At 48.8% G+C, this 23,539-nt stretch overlaps 1 protein-coding gene across 3 annotated transcripts in view; it reads right to left on the bottom strand.

The window, feature by feature from the left end:
* CSNK2A2 (casein kinase 2 alpha 2) overlaps positions 1–23,539 on the bottom strand; it is a 367,342-nt gene that overhangs the window by 32,399 nt on the left and 311,404 nt on the right. For 2 of the 3 annotated variants that reach the window (XM_085638579.1, XM_085638580.1), the window contains exon 11: positions 2,845–2,943. In XM_085638579.1, coding sequence (XP_085494705.1) covers positions 2,867–2,943 — 77 coding nt within the window. In that variant the 3' untranslated portion in view covers positions 2,845–2,866. Of the gene's footprint in view, positions 1–2,732; positions 2,944–23,539 lie in introns of all 3 variants that reach the window. The other variant, XR_014972222.1, reaches the window with a different exon arrangement.

The raw sequence follows: 23,539 nt of genomic DNA, 5'->3' as shown, positions 1-23,539 counted from the left end.
ACATAGGAAACCATTGACTGTTTTTCTGTGAAATTTCATCTAAGTGTCGATTTCTGCAATCTTTAAATATTCTTCAAAAATCGTATATTATCTGAAAACGTAATTACTTACCTGTTTTGGATAAAGGTCCCAGTACTGAGTCTAGGCACCCAGTACTGTATTACAAAAGTAACGAGAACATACTGTACCTGTAACCTGCATTTTCTTCCATAGGGAATCATTGACTGTTTTCTATGAAATATTTTCTAAGTGTCAACTTTTAACATAGCTAAATATTAGTTAAAAATCATTACAGTACTTAAGTCGACTTTCATCACTTGATTCTGAGAACTGACCCAGGACTGAATCTAGGATCCAGTCCTGGAATTTCAAAAGTAATCTAAAAAGTAATCTGTTGCAAATAACTTGAATTTACCATTGAGCTCAATGTATTGTTGTGTTTAAAAATAGAGTTGCCTACTGCAACCACTTGTAACTGTTTACTAAAGTCTATTGCATATTGCAAAAGTATTTATATGAAACATCTACTGTTGAGAAAGTATATTTTAACTCCAAGTGTTGGTTCTAAAATAAAACAAGCATATATTTTTTATATATAAACCATTGGCCTAGAGTTCAGTTATTGAGTGTGTGAGACCATTTGCTGACTGAGTGTGTACAACAAACGCTTTACACTGTCCTCTGATACTGCCTTACTGCTCGACCAAGCTACCACTTTAGAGAGTAAGGTTATACCTAACTTTAACCTCTGTCAAACCCTGGGGGACTGTGGACTCTGTACACCCTGTACCTATTAAGGAACGGTATATACAGAGCCACTTTCTCACACTCACTCGTTGACCTGGAGTGATGTGGTCGTCGGCGTGGTCTGCCTCGGAAATGATGTCCAGATCCTCCGAATCCTCTGCCTCCGGAACGTTGGGGACTTCATCGAAGATGTCTTCTGGCACCGGTGCAGCCTGGTGCGCCATAACGTGTCGTCGGGCCCGGCGATCACGAATAATCTTCTTGGACTGGAAGGTGGCGCAGGCTTGGCAAGTTTTCTCCTCGTGCTCAGGCGAGAGAGAGGTTGCAGACCTTGTGTTGGTCGCTGTGTGGGAATTTAGCTCCACACTGGGGGCATTTTTTGAATGGAGTCCTTTCCATTAGCCGTAGGTCCGAAAGGCGTCGATAGGCCCAGTAGCCCGCATCGACGACCGGAATCGAGTATTTGAGTTAGTGCGTCGAAAGGCACGTGAATGAAAACAATACCGTTGAGTTTGCGATGGTTTGCGTGTCGAAAAGGTTGGGATAACATGGTACCGAACAGAAGCGCCAAAGTTACATCCGAACCCGATGGCAGACAAAAACAATGTGACGATGGAGTCGATGCCCATGCGCACTATCGTCCAAGGGAGGAGTCACCTATCTTGTGACTACAAAAGACTTCTTCTAAGACAACAACAAGGTGCCAGCATCAGAGCCCAACAACAGATGGCGATCTATGCACAAAGTGTGAATTCTGCAGCTCATTTGCCTCGAACATTCCGTTGCTGCGACCTTTGTAATTGTTGCCTCTATATGAGCATCTGTGGAAGCTTTAAGAGGCAGAGAACTTTTCTTGGTTTTTGTAGGAGGACGAGGAGTGACGCATAGCCAACCGCCTGGCCTCCAGCAACTTTCGGGACCGCTCCCACTAAGTCTTCAGCGCCCGGCAGTCGGAGCACAAGTTTGGGTCGTGGTCGCGCTCCAGACACCATGAGCAGACGAGGTGCGGGTCCGTCAGATAGATCGCCTTGTGACAGGCGACACAGGGCTTGAAGCCGGTCCGACGTATGGACATCCTTCGTCCACCAGGAGTCGAGGGATTCAAAAAAGATGTTGACAAAAAGTTAGCAAAAAATAGGCTAAGGGGTAGCTCCCGCCAGATCTGCACTAGGCTGGTGCAGAAAAAGAAAGAACTGATGTCAGCGTGCAGGGGCGGCATCTAAGTAGCACCACGACATCTCGGCGAGCACGACGCCGACAATAGAAGCAGAGTCGTCCGAAGCCACCTACCGACACATAGGGGTACTGCTAAAGAAAAATCTCCGGATCCAGTCTGACGCCTGGGGGAAATTCTAAGGTAAGAAATCTATAACAGTCTCTTTCAGATATCTCTCCATCACCAATCTCCTAGACCCCTGAAGGAAGGCTTGAGCAATCACAAATGACATGTTATATAGACCACTGTCCCAATACTGAAGCCGAAACCACAATTTTTTCATCTGCTATCTCATCATCTTGCATTGGTTACCTTTATGCTCTATTGCAATCTATTTGTCTTGCTGGCTACATAACTTCCAGACCGACAACAATAGCAGAAAAATATATTTGTAGAACATTGATCAGTAATGGGCCACTTTGCTATGTTCTGTTTTTATAATAAACTTTTAACCTAGATTCGAGCAGGACATGTACCGATACCTAAAAGGATATCAATCTAATAAAGGTTAGAGCAACAAAGTATATATTCAGAGTACATCAAGAACGGTAAACCTCAGGATAAACATTTTAGTGAAAAAGCAAACAAGGACACAAGTGGTGTCAAGACTGTAGACTGCGTCCCAATGAGATGATAATACAAGTTATGGTAACCTTCCAAATGTTAAATGTCTACAGTACATAAATCTGGGGTTTATCTGCTAGAACACATCTGGAAAATAATTGCCCATTAACTCCCTCCCACCCACTATGGCTACCCTGAGGATTACCATAACTACCCCTCTGTTCCACTGCTGACACTCGCTTTTCCGCTGTTGAGGCGAGGTTCCTTCTGGGGGTTACAAGGGCCCCCTCTTTGGAAAAGTAGTTAGGAACCTTTACCCGTGTTGTTTTTTTCCAGTTTTCACCGTGCTGCTGTCAAGCTGCTGGAAAGCACAGTATTGTCCGAAGTTGGCTGACATTGCTCCTTCACTACAGGATCTACAAAAGAGCAAATGCAAAACAATTTAAAAGCACGAGTTACTTCTCAGTCAACTTCTTTCACACCAGTTGCATAATATTAACAAGATAACAAAAATTAATCTCTAACATGGATTGTCTAATGTGGGGTTCAGGTGTAATCACATACAGAAAACAATAGAACACTTTACTTAATAAGGACAGTTTGTGAGCGTTAACGGCACTAGACCCACACACTTTTTAGAGCACTCCGTCCAACCTGGCAACTCTGGCTAGTCAACAGAATCTGCTATAACCCAGAACTCAGAGGCATCAACTGCTCCATACAAGAGACACTCAGTCTGCAACATAAGAAATTAACCACAATCTTACATATCAATGCAGCTTGAAGCATTAGGTGTTCCCATCTCAAGCACCCTAACCCTCAGATCTACTCATTTTTCATTTCATAAGGCTTTATTCGGAGCTTAAACACAAAGTCCATAAAAGCACAATCAGTACATTGTAAGAAACAAACATCATGTAAATACAGACAGAATAATAAACCCTCAAACACCCTTTACACTACAAAATCAATCAGGCAATTAAAATACAGGTAAAAAACAGTTAAAATATCATACTAGGCCTTGCTTTGATGGCTTGAAGAAGAAAGGTGGCAGTAAAAAAGCAAACATCAGGTGGCGGGTTAAATAACAATTTCATAGAGTCTTGTACATTCCTAACTCCATACTTCTTAAAAAAAGGTTTTAAAAAGGCTGAGCGGAAATTGCCATAAAGTGTACACAACAGTAAAAAGTGCATGGTGCTTTGTGCAGTGATATTATCACATGGGCAGGGACCAATCGGGTGTTTTTTGATACTTGGAAACGCCACCAAATGGTGAACAATCCCAAAACGTAATCTTGTCAGTACGAGCCGATGGGAGGGTCTGGTTACAAAGCTCAAATACAGTTGATAACCTATCGTCTCACAAAAACTTCCGTAGAGCAAACAAGTAGTTAGATTACCACTGGCCCTCCCACGCCGCTCAGACTTGTGGCTCATAAAAACAGATTTCATCTCAGTTTTGGTCAAACTAGAGGCAGCATAACAATCCTCTTTTAAATTGAGACCATAGATCTCTAAAAAGCAACCCATAACAAATTTGACCCATGGAATCTTTAGATGGTTATCAATAGAGAGACAATCTTTAATGATAGCTCTATTTAAGGAGGTCTCTTCCTTTATCCAGATAGCACGCCACAGCATAAGTGGTCTAAGGGCGACTGAATCTGAAAGGTGTTGAATTCCAAACACCCTATGCACCAAGTCGGTAGAAACCGATATGGGTAAACTTAGGAGTCTTTTTAGGAAGAGGTTTTCCTCCACTTGTAGACTCCCGGTCGTAACATGCCCCCATACACCAGCACCATAAAGAGCAATTGAAAGACACCTCATTTGATAGATTTTTAACATGTCTTTAAGCCGTTTATCCCCTATTTTGGATGCAAACTTAAACACCCCGTGGGCACATTTCGCCATTCTGGCCCTAACATGGGTGATCTCGCTGGACCAACTACCTGCCTTGGAGAAAGTAATACCTAGGTAGTTAAAAGAGTCCACCGTTTGAACCTTATGCCCATCAATAAAATAAGAATGCGTTTTTTTGCGGCCCAAACCACATTCCATAACAAAAGTTTTTGTTTTATTAATCATCAACTTCCTTTCCTTAATGAACAGAGAAAACCTGTCCATTAGGCGTTGTAGGCCAATAGGGGTCCTGGATAAAATAACTGCATCGTCCGCATAAAGTAAAAGGAGTAGTTTCTTTTCTGTAACTCCAGTTCTGTAGTAGGGGTATCTCTGTTATAGTCATAATCTAGTGAATAGTCCCGCCCATGTGCGTGGACCCCGGAGCAATAAAAAATAATCTCTAAAAGGTGACAAATCATGCAGACCTGCATACACCTTTAAGAGAGAATTTAATTTAAAGACAGATAATGCAGCCTATACCCACAGGCTACACTGTCCAGTACTTCAACTAGAATTCCACCAACATCCACAAACAGCCCTGCCTGTCTAGTTTTTCTCCACAAAGGAAAAAACCCTGCCTCTACCAGCAAAAGCCTCTGGAATGATAGAGAGGAAGGAGAGGACAGACAAGCCCCATAGGCTGCCATTATGTGGCTTGGAACAGGATACTGTGCCTTTAAGAAAACTTTCCAGTTTTCCATAACTTATCCCAGAATGCCCAGCAGGTCCCATTTACTTTCAGTTCTTTTTGAAGGCGTAGCACGCCAGACCTGTAGCATTCTACATATGAATAAGTATCTCTCCACCGGGGAGGAGGGCGGGCGCTTATGACTATAACAGAGATACCCCTACTACAGAACTGGAGTTACAGAAAAGAAACTACTCCTTCTGTAGTAGGGGATCTCTGTGTATAGTCATAATCTAGTGAATAGAATGGCAAGCCCATCCCCACACAACAAAAGCGGTGGAGAACCCACAAGACACTACCACTACTGTGCGAACAGATTTCGCAGCGAAGCCTGCCCAACCTGAGCATCTGCCCTGGCATCCGTGTCCAGACAGTAATGCGCAGCAAAGGTATGGACCGACTTCCAAGTGGCCGCCTTGCAGATTTCCGCAATCGGAACATTACGCAGCAAAGCCGTCGTGGCAGCTTTGCCCCTGGTGGAATGAGCCTTAGGTTTACCCCCTAAGGTCTTATTAGCCTTTTGATAACACAATTGAATGCAGGACACAATCCACCGAGAAATGGACTGCTTAGAGGTCGCAAGACCCGTCCTGACTGAGCCATAGTTAACAAACAATTGGTCAGACCTACAAATATCCTTGGTCTTATCCAGATAAAATTTCAACACCCTCCGAACATCCAGGGAATGGAGACCTTTCCGCTGGCGACGAGGGATTCTGAAAGAACGTAGGTAAAGTTATGGTCTGGTTGACATGAAAATCAGAGATAACCTTAGGAAGAAATTTAGGGTGAGTACGCATCACAACCTTAGCAGCATGAAATACAGTATAAGGTTCTTGACAACATAATGCCTGAAGTTCACTCACCCTGCGGGCCGATGTAATGGCCACTAGGAACGCCGCCTTCCAGGATAGGTGCTGCAATGAAGCCTTGTGAATGGGTTCAAAAGGCTCCTTCATCAGTCTGGACAGCACCACATTCAAGTCCCAGGAAGGCGAGGGAAGTCTGACGGGAGGAAACACTTTCTTCAAGCCTTCCAAAAAATCCTTGACCACAGGGATCTGAAAGAAGGAAGTCTGTGAAGGGCATTTCCTGTAAGCAGTCAAAGCAGCCAGATGAACCTTAATGGAATGGAAATTAAGGCCAGACTGCGCCAGATGTAAAAGGTATGGAAGGATGACATCTTCCTTACATGTCGTCGGATCAAAGTTCTTGGACTTACACCAGATACAGAACCTCTTCCACTTGTAAGCATAGGATGTTCTAGTGGAAGGTCGCTTAGACTCCTTCAGAATGTCCATACAATCGTCTGGTAGATTCAGATGGCCATATTGCACTATTTCAGGAGCCATGCTGCCAAACTCAAAGACGAGAGGTTGGGGTGCACTATCCGCCCCCCGAACTTCGTGAGAAGGTCCGGCCTGCACGGCAACCGCATGTGAGGAAAGCGAGACCGGTGAAGAAGGTCCGTGAACCACCACTGCCTGGGCCACTCCGGGGCGATCAGGATCATCCGCGCCCTGGACTGGGACAACTTGATGAGCACCGCCGGAATCAGGGGAATGGGTGGAAAAGCGTACAGAAAGCTGTTCGACCAATCGATCCATAGCGCATTCCCCAGCGTCCCCCGCTGGTAGTGCCTGGATGCGAAGTCTCGGCATTTGCTGTTTTCGGCGGTGGCGAACAGATCTACGTCTGGAGTCCCCCACCTTGCGAAGACTTCTCCTAGTACTTCGTCGTTTATGACCCATTCGTGGTTTTCCTGAATCAGCCTGCTCAAGGCGTCCGCCTGAGCATTCTGCACCCCTGGCAGATGCGTGGCCGTAATCGTCAGTCCTCTGGCCAGCAGCCAGCGCCAGATCGCCTGCGCCTCCTGCGACAGAGTGCGCGATCTCGACCCCCCCTGCTTGTTGAGATAATACATCGTGGTTGTATTGTCCGTCTGTATCAGCAGCGAGTTGGTCTTGAAGGACGGAAGGAAGGCCTTCAGTGCCAGGAAGACAGATCTGAGTTCCAGGAAATTGATGTGGTACGTCGCTTCCAAAGCAGACCACTTCCCCTGAATCTGCAAGTCCCCGGAATGCGCTCCCCAGCCCTGGAGAGACGCATCCGTCATGACACTCGTCGTGGGAATGTCCTTGTGGAAGGGAACCCCCTTGAGGAGGTTTTCCGCCGAACACCACCACTTCAGAGACTGAAGAGCATGCAGCGACAGGCGTATCTTGTCGTCCCAAGAGCCTGTCCTCTGATCCCACTGATCCTCCAAACACTCCTGCAGTGGTCTCATGTGCAGCCGAGCGTGAGGCATGAGGAAGATACAGGAGGCCATCGATCCCAGTAGAGACGACACCTTCCGCACTGTTGTCGATGGAGCAGTCCTGAGGTCCTGAGCCTTCCGAAGGAGTGATAACCGTCTCTCCTCCGAAGGAGACACGCTTGCTGACCGCGTATCGATGGAGGCCCCCAGGTACTGTATGCACTGGACCGGAGTCGTGACCGACTTGGACATGTTGACGTGTAACCCCAGCTTGTACAAGAGCTCGCACGTCCATCGGAAGTGTTCTTGCGCTTCCGCGAAGGATGATGCCTTGATCAGCCAATCGTCCAGATACGGGTAGACAAACACCTTGTTCTTCCGCAGGTGTGCCGCCACCACCGCCATGCACTTCGAAAAAGTCCTGGGCGCAGATTTTAGCCCGAATGGCAGTACTGTGTATTGATAGTGATTGGCGCCGACTTGGAATCGCAGGAACTTCCTGTGCTTCCTTGCTATGGGCACATGGAAGTACGCATCCTGTAGATCTATGGCACAGAGCCAGTCTCCACGTTGCAGCTGAGGGTAAATCTGGTGCAACGAAAGCATACGGAACTTCTCTCTGCGAATCCATTTGTTTGCCTGCCTCAAATCCAGAATGGGCCTGAACTCGTTCTTGTCCTTCTTGCGAACTAGGAAGGACAAGGAGTACAGACCTCTTCCCCTTTGAGACAGAGGTACCTCTTCTACCGCCTTTTTTCTCAACAAGATGTCTGCCTCCGCCTGGAGCTCTCTCAGCTGGAATCGAGAGCTGACCGGCGGAATCGCTGGAGGCGGGCTGATAAACCGAAGACTGTATCCATTGCAAACAATATTCAGCACCCACTTGTCCCGAGTAATTTTTCTCCACTCTGCCGGAAAAAATTGAATGCTTCCCCCCACTGGAGTGGGTAACGGTTGAGGGGGAAGTAACCGCTCAGGGCCGAGACCCGGCCGGGCCCTTGGTTGTGGTAGTAGCCTGCTGGCCTCCTCTACCCCTCTGGCGTTTCTGGAAGGGCTTGCGGAACTGCTGCTGTTGTGGCTGCTGCTGTCCCGAGCCCTGCCCTCGCCCTCTGCCCGACGATCCGAACCTCCTTTGGAACGGGTGCTTCTTTTTCTCGGCCTTCTCCAACCCGACGGCCGTCAGGGTTTCCGCTTCAGCCTTCATGCGGGCCATCTCATCGTCCGCATGCTTCCCGAACAGGGTTTCCCCCGAGAAGGGCAGGTTGGCCACTCTTTGCTGCGCCTCTGGCTTGAGGGACGTCAGGCGCAACCACGAATGACGCCGCTGGTGGACGCCGTGACAGTAGGCGTGGGCGGCCAATAAAGCTACGTCCGCCGCTGCGCTGATCGTTTGATTCGACACCAGCATGCCTTCGCGCACCGTCTCCAAGAAGTCCTCCTTCTTGTCCCGTGGCAGGAGGTCTGCATATTGCTGCAGGGACTCCCACAGGGCCCAGTCGTAACGGCCCAACAAAGCCCCTGCACTCGCCGCCTTCATGGTGGTGGCGGCGGTGCCACACACCTTCCTGCCCGCAGAATCCAGCCAGCGGCTTTCTTTGTCGGGTGGAACCGTGGAGGCCGGGGCGGTCGCATGTTGTTTCCTTGCCGCCGTCACGATCACCGAATCCGGCTTCGGGTCCATTCTCAGAAATGACGGATCCGACTCCGGGGCCCTGTACTTTTTCATGAGCCTGGAAGGAGCGGCCTTCGTCGTCGCGGGAGTAAGGAACAGCTCCAAGGCGGGTTCCACCAGTCCTGGTACCAAAGGCAGTAGGGGGCGAGACAGGTGTTTTTTATGAAGCGTCTCGAATATCACGGACGTCGTGGGTGTTGGAACCGTCACCGTGATACCCAACTTTGCAGCCCCTCGCAACAGCACCTCTTGGAAAGACACCAGGTCGTCCACCGGAGACACCCTCGTCCCCGGGGAGTCCGACAGCGTCGGGGAAAGGCCTCTGTCCGAGGAGCGCGTGCGCGACCTGGACCTATACCTCCTACGGCGTCGTCTTGAGTCCGACGAAGACCGTCCACGGCTCCGTGATCTTCTCCTCCTGTGAGAGCGGGAGCGCGACCTCTTCGGCTTCGGCCTGTCCACCGGCCTCTCTGGTCCAGGCGACCGTGGGCGTCGTGGTTTCGGGGTCCCCTGCGGCGGAGTCTGGTACCGTGGAAGGGAAACCGACCGCGGAGGAACCGGCGGCGGCCCCACAGGGGTGCGTGGCAGCGACAGAGGCTGGGGCGGCGGAGGCAGCGCCCGCGGCCGAGGTGGCGGTGGTGGAGGTGGCGGCGGTGGAGGTGTTTGTGGAGGTGGCGGTGGAGGTGGTGGTGGCGGTGGAGGCGGCGTCGGCGGGAGAGGAGGAGGCGACGGAGGCATCTGCGGCGGCGCATACACCACCGAGTACACCGATCCCGGTGACTCTCTTCCTCGACGTCGATCTACTCCTCGACGTCGATCGTCGCCTCGACGCCGACCTGCGCCTCGACGGCGACCTGCGCCTCGACGGCGACCTGCGCCTCGACGGCGACCTCAAGCGTCTCGACGTCGATCTCCTTCTCCTCTTCATCGACGGCGAGCTGCGATCCCTCGACGGCGAATGCCGACGCCGGGTCCCATCTCGACGACGACCGCTGGACGGGGCCGACGACGGCGTCGTCGCCGCCGATGTAGTCGACGGCGGCCTATTCACGTCCCTCGACGGCGATCGTCGACGCCGCTTCTCCCCAGAGCCCTGGGGGGACGGCGAACAGACGGTGGTCATCCTCCTCGACGTCGCCGTCGACGCCCTCGACGTCGACGGGGAGTGGGAGCGCTTACTGGTCTTCCTGCCCCTGGGGAGCCCCCCAGAGGCCTCAGTATGGGCCAAATCAGCCCCTCCAGACCCACCTGGTGCCTTCAGTCTTCGTTCCTCCAGAACTTGAAGCCTGATCTTCATTCTGTCCCTCAGGGTCCTTGCAGAGAACGAGTGGCAGATGGTACAGCTTTCAGGCACGTGGGACTGGGGAAGGCAACCTATGCACACCTCGTGTGGATCAGTTTTAGCCTTCTTTCGACCACATTCCGGGCACTTGTCGAACAAGCCAGGCATGTTGACAGTACCAGCTACTAAACACAAGAAAAAATGACAAAAATTGCCAAAATCTCAATTAAACCCTTGAAAGGGGAGAGCTCAATGCTCCAGGGTCCTGCTAGCAGGAGCCGGAAAAAAGAACTGAAAGTAAATGGGACCTGCTGGGCATTCTGGGATACTGGGGAAAGTTCTGGAAAACTGGAAAGTTTTCTTAAAGGCACAGTATCCTGTTCCAAGCCACATAATGGCAGCCTATGGGGCTTGTCTGTCCTCTCCTTCCTCTCTATCATTCCAGAGGCTTTTGCTGGTAGAGGCAGGGTTTTTTCCTTTGTGGAGAATGTAGGAAGGTGGATATCTGACTATGGTTACCCCCAACTTTTTGCCTAGTGTCTAGCCGGTTTTTCGACTTAGTTGGCCTGAGATCCTGCCATTCAGGGTCTCAGGCTGTCTGCTCTCTCTTTAAAATGGACTCCATGTACCCTAGGTACATAACCAATTGGTAAGGATCACCTTATTGGACCCTGTACAGTGTACCCTAGGTACCCAGGGCATAGGTGTACCCTAGGCCTCCCAGGGGCTGCAGCATGTATTATGCCACCCCTGGTCTGGCCTTCCAATCAGACACAACTGGCTGATCACTCAGCTGGGGCAAGGTCGTGTAATCACCCCTTGCTTAGGTATAGTATATCTATATCTACCTTATATATAGACACATGTGTACCTATCAGTCACTCCTATGGCAGGCCTTAACAATCCTGGAGGCAGAGTGCTTGGTAACATGTGAGATGGTGCTCTAGCATGAGCTGAGCCTGTCTGCAGCTTTCGGAACCATGTCCTTATAGCTGTTCTATGATATAGCCTACCATATACTCTTAAAGTGCCTTATAATCTTAAACGGTTATGGTAACTATGGTTGGGCTGTATCAAAACATGTCGTGTAAGGTGTCTAACACTTTGGAATAATACCCCCATACCATTTCTGGTGATGAGGATATTATTCCTCCCTTCTAGAGGGAGAGACATGTTAAAATCATACTTCAACTGTTAGCCTCTGACCAAAGCCTCAGCATCACAAAATGGATGCTGCTGCCACGACACAAGTCTGACCTCCTGCAGCTGGGAGTGATCCCAGCCAGGGAGGCCTGGACAATAGGTTTCCTGCTTGGGGAGGTGCTAGCACCTCCCCAGACAGCCTTTAGTGTATTGGGGCAGGGTGGGCTGAAAGGAATGAGACATGCCTGGGGCACACAAGGTGTTCCTTGCATAGTCCAGTTCAAACCGGCGCTGGGGCACTCCAGCCCCAGCTCTGGCGCGAAACTGGACAAAGGGAAGTGGGTGTAACCACCCCCTCCCAGGTCCCACCCATAAGGCGTGACCTAGCAGGTATCCCAGCCCCCCAGATTAGTATAAGAGTGGGAGTTGGGCCTCAAGACTTTGGATTATCCTGAACCTGCAAAACTGAACAGAAACTCTGGACCTTCGACATTCGACGAAAGAAGAAGACTGAAGAATCTCCCTTGTAGCCAAGGAGTGGCTACCCTGTGCCAACAGGCACCATCAAGAGACTACCCTTTGCTTTGCGACCGTTCTACGAGGAACCGACTGCAGAGCCCGACCAGAGCCTTGACTTCCAGACTTCTCCGACCCTCATCCACATCTGCAGCAGAGCTGAGATCCGTGGAGGCGACGAGCGACGTGGGACCGGCTACCTGGGAAAAGTGGCTAGTAACTTACAGCGCAGCTTCTGAGGTACCCTCGAAGTTGTGCACCGGGGATTGAGAAGCCCCAACCCCAAGCACCATCTGCACCGAAGATCAGCCCCCCACACTCCACGAGTCCTGCGTGGGGCCCTTCAGCATTTTCCTGCTTGCCGCGTCTGTCCGGTTGCTTGCCCGCTGGCTAGTGGCCTCTGTGACGACGCACCGTGAAATCTTCTGCGCTGGTTTGGCTCCTCCAGACTGGCTCCCGCTTCTCTGCAAAGAAGAAGCACCCCAGACCTTCCTGGTCTGCACCAGAAGCAAGTCCTTTGTTCTTCGTGGGTTCCGCTTGCCAAGGCTTGGTGAGTCCTAGTCCAACTTCGACGCCGCCGACAGCAAGAGCCTTCGTGGGACAGCTCGCCTCCTGGTCCTGGTCGTCCTCGACGCTTCCTGGTCCTCCTGGCTGCAGCGACAAGCTTCACCTTCACCTGCAACTCTTCACGACATCGCCTGGTTCCTTCCTGGTTCCACGTGGTCACTGGCTAGTGACCTTGACTCTGTCCCTTCTGCTTGCAGGTTTCTTCTCTTCTTGATCCCAGCCTTGGGATCCACCGGACACTCTCCCCTGACTGCCTGTCAGCATCTTTCTTCAGGCATCCATAGGAGTCGACGAGGAAAACGACGCATCTTCACCCCTATGCACCCGCAGCCTGTGGGCTAGGTAACTTGGGTACTCCGGTGCTCATCAGGATAGTGACTATCCTAGTGTCTAGTTTTCAAGTCTCAACTTCCTAGCTACTCCGGAAGTGTCCTAAATCTACCGTTTTCTAAACTGTACTATTGCTATTGACTTTTACGCATTACGCGTGAGTGTTTCCACTCTGCACACGAATCCCGTGGGCCTCCCACTTCCTAACTAACGCTAGTGTAGTGTAGCCCCAGCGATTCCCTAGGCCTAGGCCTATTCTATTTCCGTGACAGTGGTTCTTATACCACTTACTTAGTATATGGTTTGCGTGGCCCCTAGGGCCTAACTGTATTACTTACCTGTGTGACTTACTGTATGCATTAATAAGACTGTGTTGTACTTACCTCTAATCTCATAAAGAGTGCTGAGGGTTTGCTTAGAATAAATACACTTTATTTTATATATATATCTGTTGTGGTGTCCTTTCATTTGGTATTCAAGGGATTATATATGGTATCACAGCTGGCTTCACATGCCATTCAGAGTTTAGCCTAAGACTGCTCTTGTCCATGCTACCACTAGGATAGCTGGTCTATAAGGTTGACTTTACAACCAATCACCATAAGGGTATTTGGACTGATATAAGGTGTACACTATAACTAGTGACATCATACATCAGGCCAACTTCTCAGAGAAAAACTAGACAGGCAGGGCTGTTTGTGGATGTTGGTGGAATTCTAGTTGAAGTACTGGACAGTGTAGCCTGTGGGTATAGGCTGCATTATCTGTCTTTAAATTAAATTCTCTCTTAAAGGTGTATGCAGGTCTGCATGATTTGTCACCTTTTAGAGATTATTTTTTATTGCTCCGGGGTCCACGCACATGGGCGGGACTATTCACTAGATTATGACTATAACAGAGATACCCCTACTACAGAACTGGGATCTACTCAATTAAGTGTCCATTATCCCAGGGGAGCTTGTGTCTACTCCAAAGACCAAAAAACATACTGTTTGTCATCCGTGAAGAGTCTCAGTTTAGCAGGAAACATTTTTTATTTTGCTCTAAAATATAAATAAAAAGCTTTCCTCATTGGTTCCACACACTTTCCTCAGTTGCAGATGGTTCTTTAGCACTTTCATTTGTTTTTTGGGGAACAGAGACTATGGGACCCTCATGCATGTCTAGTGTTTCCCTCCCGAGCCTGGACCATTTTTACACAATACCTAAGTGAAAGACACCTGTGAAAATCCATGTTGCTCTTCCAACTAAGATCTAAACATCCTTTAAGATCAATTCCCCCTTCGTCCATTGCAAATTCGATGATCTTAAAACCGGCTATTCTCATTTGGTTCTCCACTTTCTTTACAAGACTTGCCATAATCTCATTCTCATGCATCAGTTCACATCTAAAATCTTTAATCCTGTCAAACTCTGTGGCCATATTCACACGAGCAATCTGCGGTAGCCAGACTTCCACCCGTAGGTATGTTTACCATAGTTTCCAGCTATAGAAGATCATCATTCATCCTATACAGTTTAATTTCCTTTCTTGTCTTGGTCTTCTCAATCCTTTCCATCTCCAGATGTTCACGCGTTGAGGGTGAGAATGGTGTATGAGAATGAGGTCTTGGTGTAAGCTTCACTGGTGCCCTATTTTGTAAGACTAAAGAGACACCTCTTGGTTGTTCCTCAGAGCCGTGTGCCATCTTTAATCAATATGAACAGATTACGATTACTGATATGCCATGTTAGCCAGCTGCAATATGCTTCTTTGGGAAGGAGCCAGAACCTAACTAGACAAAAAGATCAATGGTATAACCATCTTCTGCAGAACAATCAGTCAGCATTAAGAGGGGTCATTACAATCAAATATCCAAAATAGTGAGCGCCTCACGCCACCATACTAGGACCAGGTTGGGTCCTGTGACCAGTGCTACTACTGCCTGATATCTGTATACTACCCCAGGTCCTTCCTAATATCTCATGCTTCTCAGGTTCCTTTCTCACCCACACTGACTCCAAACTGGATACCACTAAACCCACAGCTGGAGGACTCAGCTGTGGGTTTAGTGTCTGGCCTTAAGATGGCATCTGTCCCGCAACTGGCCTTCTAAAGTATTCAGTGAGGCAATATTCTGGCCTGGTTTCTCCAGGGACATGAGACCCATTAGTATAATGTGGTACATAACATGTGGGTAGAGTAGACCACATACTTGAATGGAAGAAACCTCCCTGCTTGAACATGAGGAGAAGGCCAGCTAGAGTAAACAGTGTCTTTAAAAGCCACGTGACTTGAGCAACAATGTCACCACAGTGGGCCAACAAGAATAATACCTGAAGCATATGCCTGCCCTTTTCAAACAGCTACCCTCATTCATAAGTCAGATGTGTCCCAGGGACCTGAAGGCCCAGAAGGGACAGTCATCTTACAGTAAACATCCTTTTACAAGATTATACAGAAAGGAAGGACATCTCAAACAAATTCAAAATGATTTATGAGCAAGTTTACATGTGACAAACAGCAGACAGGTCATAAAGGAGAAGTCTTCCTCTGTTCTAGTTGTTTTACTAGCCAAACTATGTTCTGCTCTCGATGGCAGAGGGTTTTGAGATGGGGAAAGGGTCAATTACCTGACTCAGCTATGGCTGCTGTTCACAAGGGTTAAGTCTGTTTAGGATACCAAGTCACTCATTGTTTAAATAAATCGTTTTTCACCATTTCATGAATTCAAAGTTTATTTTTGCTCTCTGTGAGGGCTGTGCTTGTTCTAGTGCTTCCAAACCTATCAAATTGCTTCTCCTTCGCATTTTGCATTTCTTACATTTTAGGTAGGAGATTGTGCATTAGGCGCTCAGATGTTCTTTATTAGTTTATAATGAGGTTCCAAGTCCTGCAGAAGTGAATGAATCACCTCTTGCACAGACCAATGTTGGAGATGTTTCTGGAAAATACTTAATTGACTCATCTGAATCCCTAGGATGACCTACACAATGCTTAGACTAAGACGCTGGTTATGAGAAAGTGGGAAGTAGTGGTAGGCTGTGGAGAGAGGGTTTGTGCTGACCCACATTTGTAGTTTGGTAGATCCTTTACAGAAGGCTTTTTTTAAGAGACCAAACTTTATCTATCCTTTTTGATGATGTAGATATAAAGGACTCATTCCCTTAAGATGGTGCAACAGTTGAAGTATCTTTTGCTGCCACCTCAGAAACCTTCCACCTTTTGGCAGAGGGCTTCCTACAAATCTTACAATCCTTTGCCTTTTGCTTAAGGTACACACATTAGATACAGTATTTCAATTAAAAATGTAATTCCCTCAGGAATTACAGTCTCTATACAGTGCCATTTTAGGAGATACTGCCATAATTCCAAGAAATTCAGTTTCCGCTGAAAGAAAGTCTAGATGCAGTTAAACTTAGAGAACGCCAGAGGTCAGGGTAAAATATGAGGGAAGTAGTAAAAGAAAAATCCAAATCTGAAAAGAAGAAAGCGCAGAGGAGAGTAGAGAAGCAGTAGAAATGAGATATAGTGACGCCAGGGAAGTTGGTGCAGCGTATTTCCTTTTGATTGGCTGAAGTTTGAGTCACATTTTGAGGCAGATGGGTTACTGAAGGTACAGTGGTTCAGGCCTTTAGGCCCTGTTATAGGAACACTTCTAGTTGCTGGTCACCAAAGGACTCCCCAAACGATGACGGGAAATGGTTCAAAAATATAGATTCATTAAAACCCTATGACGGAGAAATATCAATGCTTCACTGGTACCTCTTGGCCGACTAATTAAAAATGATTTACCTGGACACAAATGGAAAATGTTGTAGATGTGAAACAAAGAGAGAACAATGAATCCTCTATTTTGGCTTGTGCCAGGATTAAACATCTTATGTAAGTTAGTGTTGAGACGAATTGAAGAAACAAATATTGTCTGTAGGAAAGTGGGTTTCTGTTGCAGTAACCCACCCACTTTTTGCCAGACTACTGATGCACTTTTTTTTGGTGTGCCCTGGGTCCCTGCCAATCAGGTTCCCAGGGCCTGTGTTCTTTCCCCAAAACTAACCCAATTGGCATATCTGGCCATAGGTCAACCCCTGGTAAATGGTATCACAGGTACCCAGGGCACTGTGACCAGGAAGACCTCTAAGGGTTGCAGCACTTATTGCGTGTTTTGGTGCAGAACAAAGAAAAGAGTCGACATGACACATCCTTGTATGCCATGCCTACAACCCACTTCCCTGGCATAGATCAGTCACCCCTCTAGCTGGGTGCCCTGTACCAGTGGTGAGGGTACAGGTGCATGAGCTCTGTATCCCTACAGTGTCTAAGTCCATTCTTAGGCATTGTAAGTGCAGTGCTGCCATTAAGAGTATATGGTGCTAGGAGCTTGTCATTATGAACTCCACAGCACCATAATGGCTACACTGAAAACTGAGAAGTTTGGTATCAAACTTCTCAGCCAATTAAACCCACACTGATGCCAGTGTGGGATTTAATGAAAAATGCACACACATGGCATCTCAGAGATGCCCCCTGAAAAACGACCAGCCTCTAGTGGATTCCCTGATGGGTACACACCAGCCGGTCACCACGAGACATGTTTCTGGCTCCCTGGACACCTAGGGTGGGAGCCTACGCTCCCTGAGCCCAGAAACAAAGCATTTCCTGGGCGGAGATGTTCACACCTCCCCCAGGCCAGGAAGAGTCATCTGTGGTAGGGGAGCTTCAAAGGCCTGGCAGCCTTTGTAATGCGACCCCCAGCCTCTCCTGCTATCAGGAGGCCCCCTTCCTGTCTCCCCTCCCTTTCGGCAGGAAGACAGGCGGGAAAAACTAGCCAGCCCAGGAGGTGTGCCCACCTTTGCCAACTCCACCTCTCGGGTGGGGGAGGCGAGGTGAAGCCCACTCTCCAGTGCCCGCCATCTTGCAGATGGCAGGCACTCCCCAATCAGGATTAGGGATTGTGCTCACTCCCCCATGTGGGGTTGGCACACCAAGGGTGTAGTCACCCTAAAGTCAGTAGCCAATGGGCTACTGACCTAAAGACTCCTAAAACACACCCTACATACAGTATTTAGGGGGCAGCCCTGAACCAAAAAGGCAGATCCAGCCTACCTACTAGAAGAAAGGAAGAAGGACGAAGGGCCAAACAGAGCTAACAAGAGGACGACGCCCACTGACTTGGCCCCAGTCCTACAGGCCTGTCTCCCCTCGAACCTGCTCCTGCGAAATCCCGGCATGTCCAGCAGCCAGCAACCTCACAAACCCCGGAGGACCTGTTCCTCTCGTGAACACCGGACGTGTTTAAACTGAAGCTTCTGGTGCCAGCCACAGACCACAAATCCAGCCCACTCTGCACCTGCTGAACCCGGCCCAAGCTTGAGTGGAAAAACACCACAAGGAGGTCCCCCTGGCGATCCTGACCCGAGATCTGCAACCCCTGACCTGCATCAAGCCTCCAGATGACTCCTGCCGCCTCAATCCAGAGGACCCCCCTACCGCGACCTGACCAGAGCGGGTAAGAAAACCCGAAGTCCCAAGGCACCCCTGCACCCGACGCCCTTGTGTTTTCCTCAAACCAACGGTGCCTAACCAACCCACGACATTCCAACTTACCCCTCGAAGCGGTGGTCGCACCCAGAAGATCCTCGTCCCAGAGCCTGCAGTGTTTCTTTGTGCCAGAGGTTTTCCATTGAAAACAGGGCACCCGACCTCAAAACAGCACCCTGCACCCAGCCGCCCTCGTGCTGCTAAGGGTGCCCCTTTTTTGCTAACTTGGTCCCCACCTTGCCCTGAGCTAAACCCTAGGAGCTTTGCTCTCACAACCTTGTGGCCTGCTTGCCAGCAGCCACCACCGGAGTCCCCCTATCCCCAATTGGATAACATTGGGCCTCAACACTCTACACCCGGCCGCCCTAGTGCTGCTGAGGGTGCAACAACAGTGCATTACTGACCCTGGGAATTGTGGAGTTTTGAAACCTAAAAATATTCTTTAAAAATCGCACAAATAACCAAAACGTGTTTATTCACCTGAGAAAGTGCCATCTTTCTTGAATGGTATGTCCCCACTTTTTGCTGAATTGCTAAATGTACTTTGACTGAGTGTGCCCTGGACTCCTGCCAATCAGGTGCCCAGGGCCTATGTTCCTTCCCTAAACAAAAACCTCAAACCCAAATTGGCAAACCCTAGCCACATGTCAGCCCCTGGTAAATGGTACCCTAGGTACCCAGAGCCTTGTGACCAGGGAAGGCTTCTAAGGACTGCAGCACTCATTGTGCCACCCGTAGAGGCCCTGTACCCTAACACACACAAAAACACTGCCCTTGCAGGCCGAGTGTCTGGGTACAAGACAAAACAGAGTCGACATGACACACATCCCTGTGTGCCATGCCCACCACCTACACTGCCCTGGCATACATCAGCCACCCCTCTAGCTGGGTGCTCTATGCCAGTGGTGTGGGCATAGAGGCATGAGCTCTGTGCCCCTACAGTACCCAGGTCCATTCCTGGGCCCTGTAAGTGCAGTGCTGCCATTTAAGAGTACATGGTGCTGAGAGCTTGTCAAACACGAACTCCACAGCACCATAATGGCAACACTGAAGACTGAGAAGTTTGGTATCAAACTTCTCAGCACATTAAACCCGCACTGATGCTAGTGTGGGATTTAATGTACAAAGCACCACAGAGGGACTCTTAGAGATGCCCCCTGAAACCTAACCTACAATCCACGTCTGGTCTGGGAGGCTGCCACACAGCAGACATGTGCTGGACCCCTGGGTAGGAGAGCCCCCGCTCCCCTGGGCCTGCAACAATGCATATCCTGGGTGAGGTGCTAGGTCTCCTCCCCCAGGATGGACAGGGGGAAGCTTCAAAGGTATGCCGCCTCTGTGAGCTTCCCCAGGCCACTTGCTGCCCCCACTCTGGCGGGAAGCCTGTCCGGAAACCCCAAATAAGGACAGGGAATGTGCCAGTCTGCCAACCCCACCCCTCAAGTGGGGGAGGCGAGGTGAAGCACATCTTCGGGCCCTCGCCATCTTGAAGATGGGAGGCCCTGCCCAATCAGGACTAGGCTACTGCCCCCCTCCCACAGGAGAGTGGCAGAATAGGGGGTGTTACCACCCCAGGACAGGGACCCATTGGTCCCTGCCCTTTACCTACCTGTAACGCCCCTAAATCTAGTATTGAGGGGCACCCTGAACCTTCCTTCCTTAGATTCCAGATTCCGAAAAACAAAGAAGAGCAAGAAGAAAGAAGACCTGCCGTGCAGCTGCTAAGAAGAGGAAGACACCAACTGCTTTGGCCCCAGCCCTACCGGCCTGTCGACCCTCGTACCTGCTCCTGCTACATCCTGGCACCTCTTGTGGCCAGCAACCTCACATACCCCGGAGGACCTGGCTACCTTTTGGCTCTAAGCACCTGGGACTCCCATGAGCAGAGGCTCTGCTCAAAATCAGCTTCTAATCCCTGGCATCAGCCCGGAACCGCGAACCCTGCATACACTGCACCCGCCAAGCCTGGCCTGTGCCGGAGTGAACAAAGACCCCGAGGATGTCCCCCCGGCGACTGTGACCCCGAATCCGGCACCCAAGGACTCACCTTGACGCTCCTGACAACGTCTGCTGCCTCAGAACCAGGTCCCCCCCAACCGCGATCAACAGAGGGTAAGATTTGCCGACACCAAAAGGCACCCCTGCACCCGGCACCCTGCGGCCCCCTGTGCCCAACTCCTGGGTACCTACCTATCCTCCAACTACTACCCAACTTACCTCTCGAAGTGTAGGTGGCACCTGAAGAATGTTAGTCCCCGAGCTTGCAGCCTTTGTTCAACCAGGAACTTTCCCATTGAAATCCATTGAGCGCCCGAAGGCTCAAAAGCACCCTGCACCCAGCCGCCCGAGTGGCCCTGGCAGTGTAACCTCTACACCTATCTACTTCCCCATTTGCCCTGAGCAAGTGACCAGGAGCCCAGCTCCCACAGCCGCTTGGCCTGCTAGTCAGCAGCCACCAACCAAGGCCCCCCCCTGTCTCCCCATAGGATAACATTGGGCCTAACTCACTCTGCACCCGGCTGCCCCTGTGCCGCTGAGGGTGTAACAACTGTACTTACCTGACCCTGGGAGACACCTGAGTCTGTGCCCAGAACCTTAACTCTGCCATTCGAGTACTACCCAAAAGCCGATAACCCAATTTTCCTCCATAGGGTAACATTGACTGGCTTCTTCTGAAATTTCTTCTAAGCGTGGAGTTTCTAAAACTTAAAATATTCACCTAAAATCAACCGAGTAACGAAAACGAAAATACTCACGTGCTATTAGGCGAGATTCCGGGGCTGGATCTTGGTGCCCGGCACTGACCCTGAAAAATATTCACAACCGTATTTACCATTAACCCAATTTTCTTCCATAGGATATCATTGACTGATTTTCTGTGAAATTTCTTCTGTCGATTTTTGCAAACTACAAATATTCTTTAAAAATTGTGCCAACTGTGAAAACATAATTACTTACCTGTTTTAGATAGAGGTCCCAGTACTGAGTCTAGGTAGCCAGTACTGTATTACAAAAGTAACGAGAACATACTATACCTGCAACTTGAATTTTCTCCCATAGGGAATCATTGACTGTCCCAGGACTGAATCTAGGATCCAGTCCTGGAGTTACAAAAGTAATCCTGAAAGTAATCTATTGCAAGTAACTTAAAACTTCCATTGAGCTCAATGCATTATTGTGTTTGAAATTGTGTTGCCTTTTGCAACAACCTGTAACCAGTATTTACAAAAGTCAATTGCATATTGCAAAAGTATTTACCGAAAGCATCTCATTCTGAGAAAGTATATTTTAATACCTATTGTTGGTTCTAAAATAAAACACATATTTTTATATAAACCATTGGCCTAGATTTGAGTTATTGAGTGTGTGAGACCATTTGCTGACTGAGTGTGTACAACAAACGCTTTACACTGTCCTCTGATACTGCCTTACTGCTCGACCAAGCTACCACTTTAGAGAGTAAGGTTATAGCTGACTTTAACCGCTGCCAAACCTCTGGGGACTGTGGACTCTGTACACACTGTATCTATTTGGGAACAGTATATACAGAGCTACTTTCTCACAATGTACCATTAGCAAATTTCCATCATGATCTTCGTAGGAGAGTTCACCCTCTCTTAGAAGGGTTCTGATTGCCAGAGCAGCATTAAGTACAAAGCTTGAATAATGTAATGCCATTTTAGCTTGCACAAGCAAGAAACATCTAAGCTTACCACAGGAGATGCACAATACAACATCCATGGAAATAAACCTTTGTAAAAGAGTCCACAATTTAACAAGTAACTGCAGCTCAGACACGCTCTTACAGCCTACCAACTTGCCACGCTTGACCCCCTGCAACCCGCAAACTCCGCCCGTGATGAGTTTAGCCCTTTCGAGGACAAGCTTCTGTTTTGTTCTCTGAGGAAAGGTCGGGTATTCCATATCTACAAATCCTCACTTCTTCACGCCCTAGACAAATGTGTGTCCCTTAAACACAAATGGGAAGGGTGGGTAGGCTTACTGGACAAGGCCGACTGAAAAAACACCCAAATGGTTCCCTGGTCCCTCGCCATTTTATTGCGTCTGCGCAACTTCCAACTACAATACTTACACACCACGCAATACACACTACTCCAACATGCCAGCAGTATTGAATCACCCGACCTGAATCAATAAAAGTTAGTCATTAAAAAAATAAGACCACAGTATGGTAACTCAGAGGAAACTACAGAGGCTCTCCATTTTAAACAAAAGTCAAATCTTGCCAACAGTACATAAATATATATGGGAAAAACGACAGAATACTTAAAAAGTGTATAATATAAGGGCAGTAGAACTCTAGAGGTAAAGCCGTTAAGAGTCAGGGCTATAAGTAGCGTTTCCTCTTCGGTAGAGTCACACACTCCGATTAACCTTGGTACTCCCCCTTGGGGCTCACAAGGAGGAGTACAAGGTTAATCAGAGAGTGAGACACCTTGATGAAAGTGTGACAACAGGATCCACCCCCTTGGAGTAACCCAGGTTGTGGAGAATTTCTACATAACCACATTTGTCACAAGAAGTGACTACTTTCCTTTAAGTCTGAAAGTCAAGCTTACATCATATGTCTTAGTGTACATGCAGTTTTTTCTTTTGGCCCCGACGGGCACCGAGTAGTGATGGCTGAATCATGTAGAACATGACTGCAGAAAGAGGAGATTACTAATATTTCGGTGATATCCACCACGATTTTTAAACTTGACCAAGACTCCCACTATTAAAATACCCCTGGAGGTTGGAGACCTTATATCAATTTTAACCCAGCTACACTTTTCACTTAAACAAAACCAGTTCCGCTGTAATTAGGCGGTGAAACACACCCTGGAAGCATTCGGCAACCTGGGTGGGAACCTAATGACGAAGGATGGCTCCAAATAAGTTGGTGTGTGAGGGTCCTTTAAAACAATCACACTAGGGTCTCCCCCCCCCCCACCCCCTTTTCCCTTATTCTTCAGTTAGAGACCCCTCGAGTTTGGGTTATGTCGGTAGTGTTCTCGTCGTTTTGTCGATATAGGTCAGGGAAGATAAACAAGTTATTTCTCCTTTTTGTTTATCACACCTGAAATAGTTAAGTCTCGAGTCTGAACTCACAGCAATTACCACCAAGG

This window comes from Triturus cristatus, chromosome 12 (genome assembly GCF_964204655.1).
Source record: "Triturus cristatus chromosome 12, aTriCri1.1, whole genome shotgun sequence".
Classification (NCBI taxonomy): domain Eukaryota; kingdom Metazoa; phylum Chordata; class Amphibia; order Caudata; family Salamandridae; genus Triturus; species Triturus cristatus.
The sequence above is the reverse complement of the archived record's forward strand: the minus strand, read 5'-3'. Positions and strand labels throughout refer to the sequence as shown.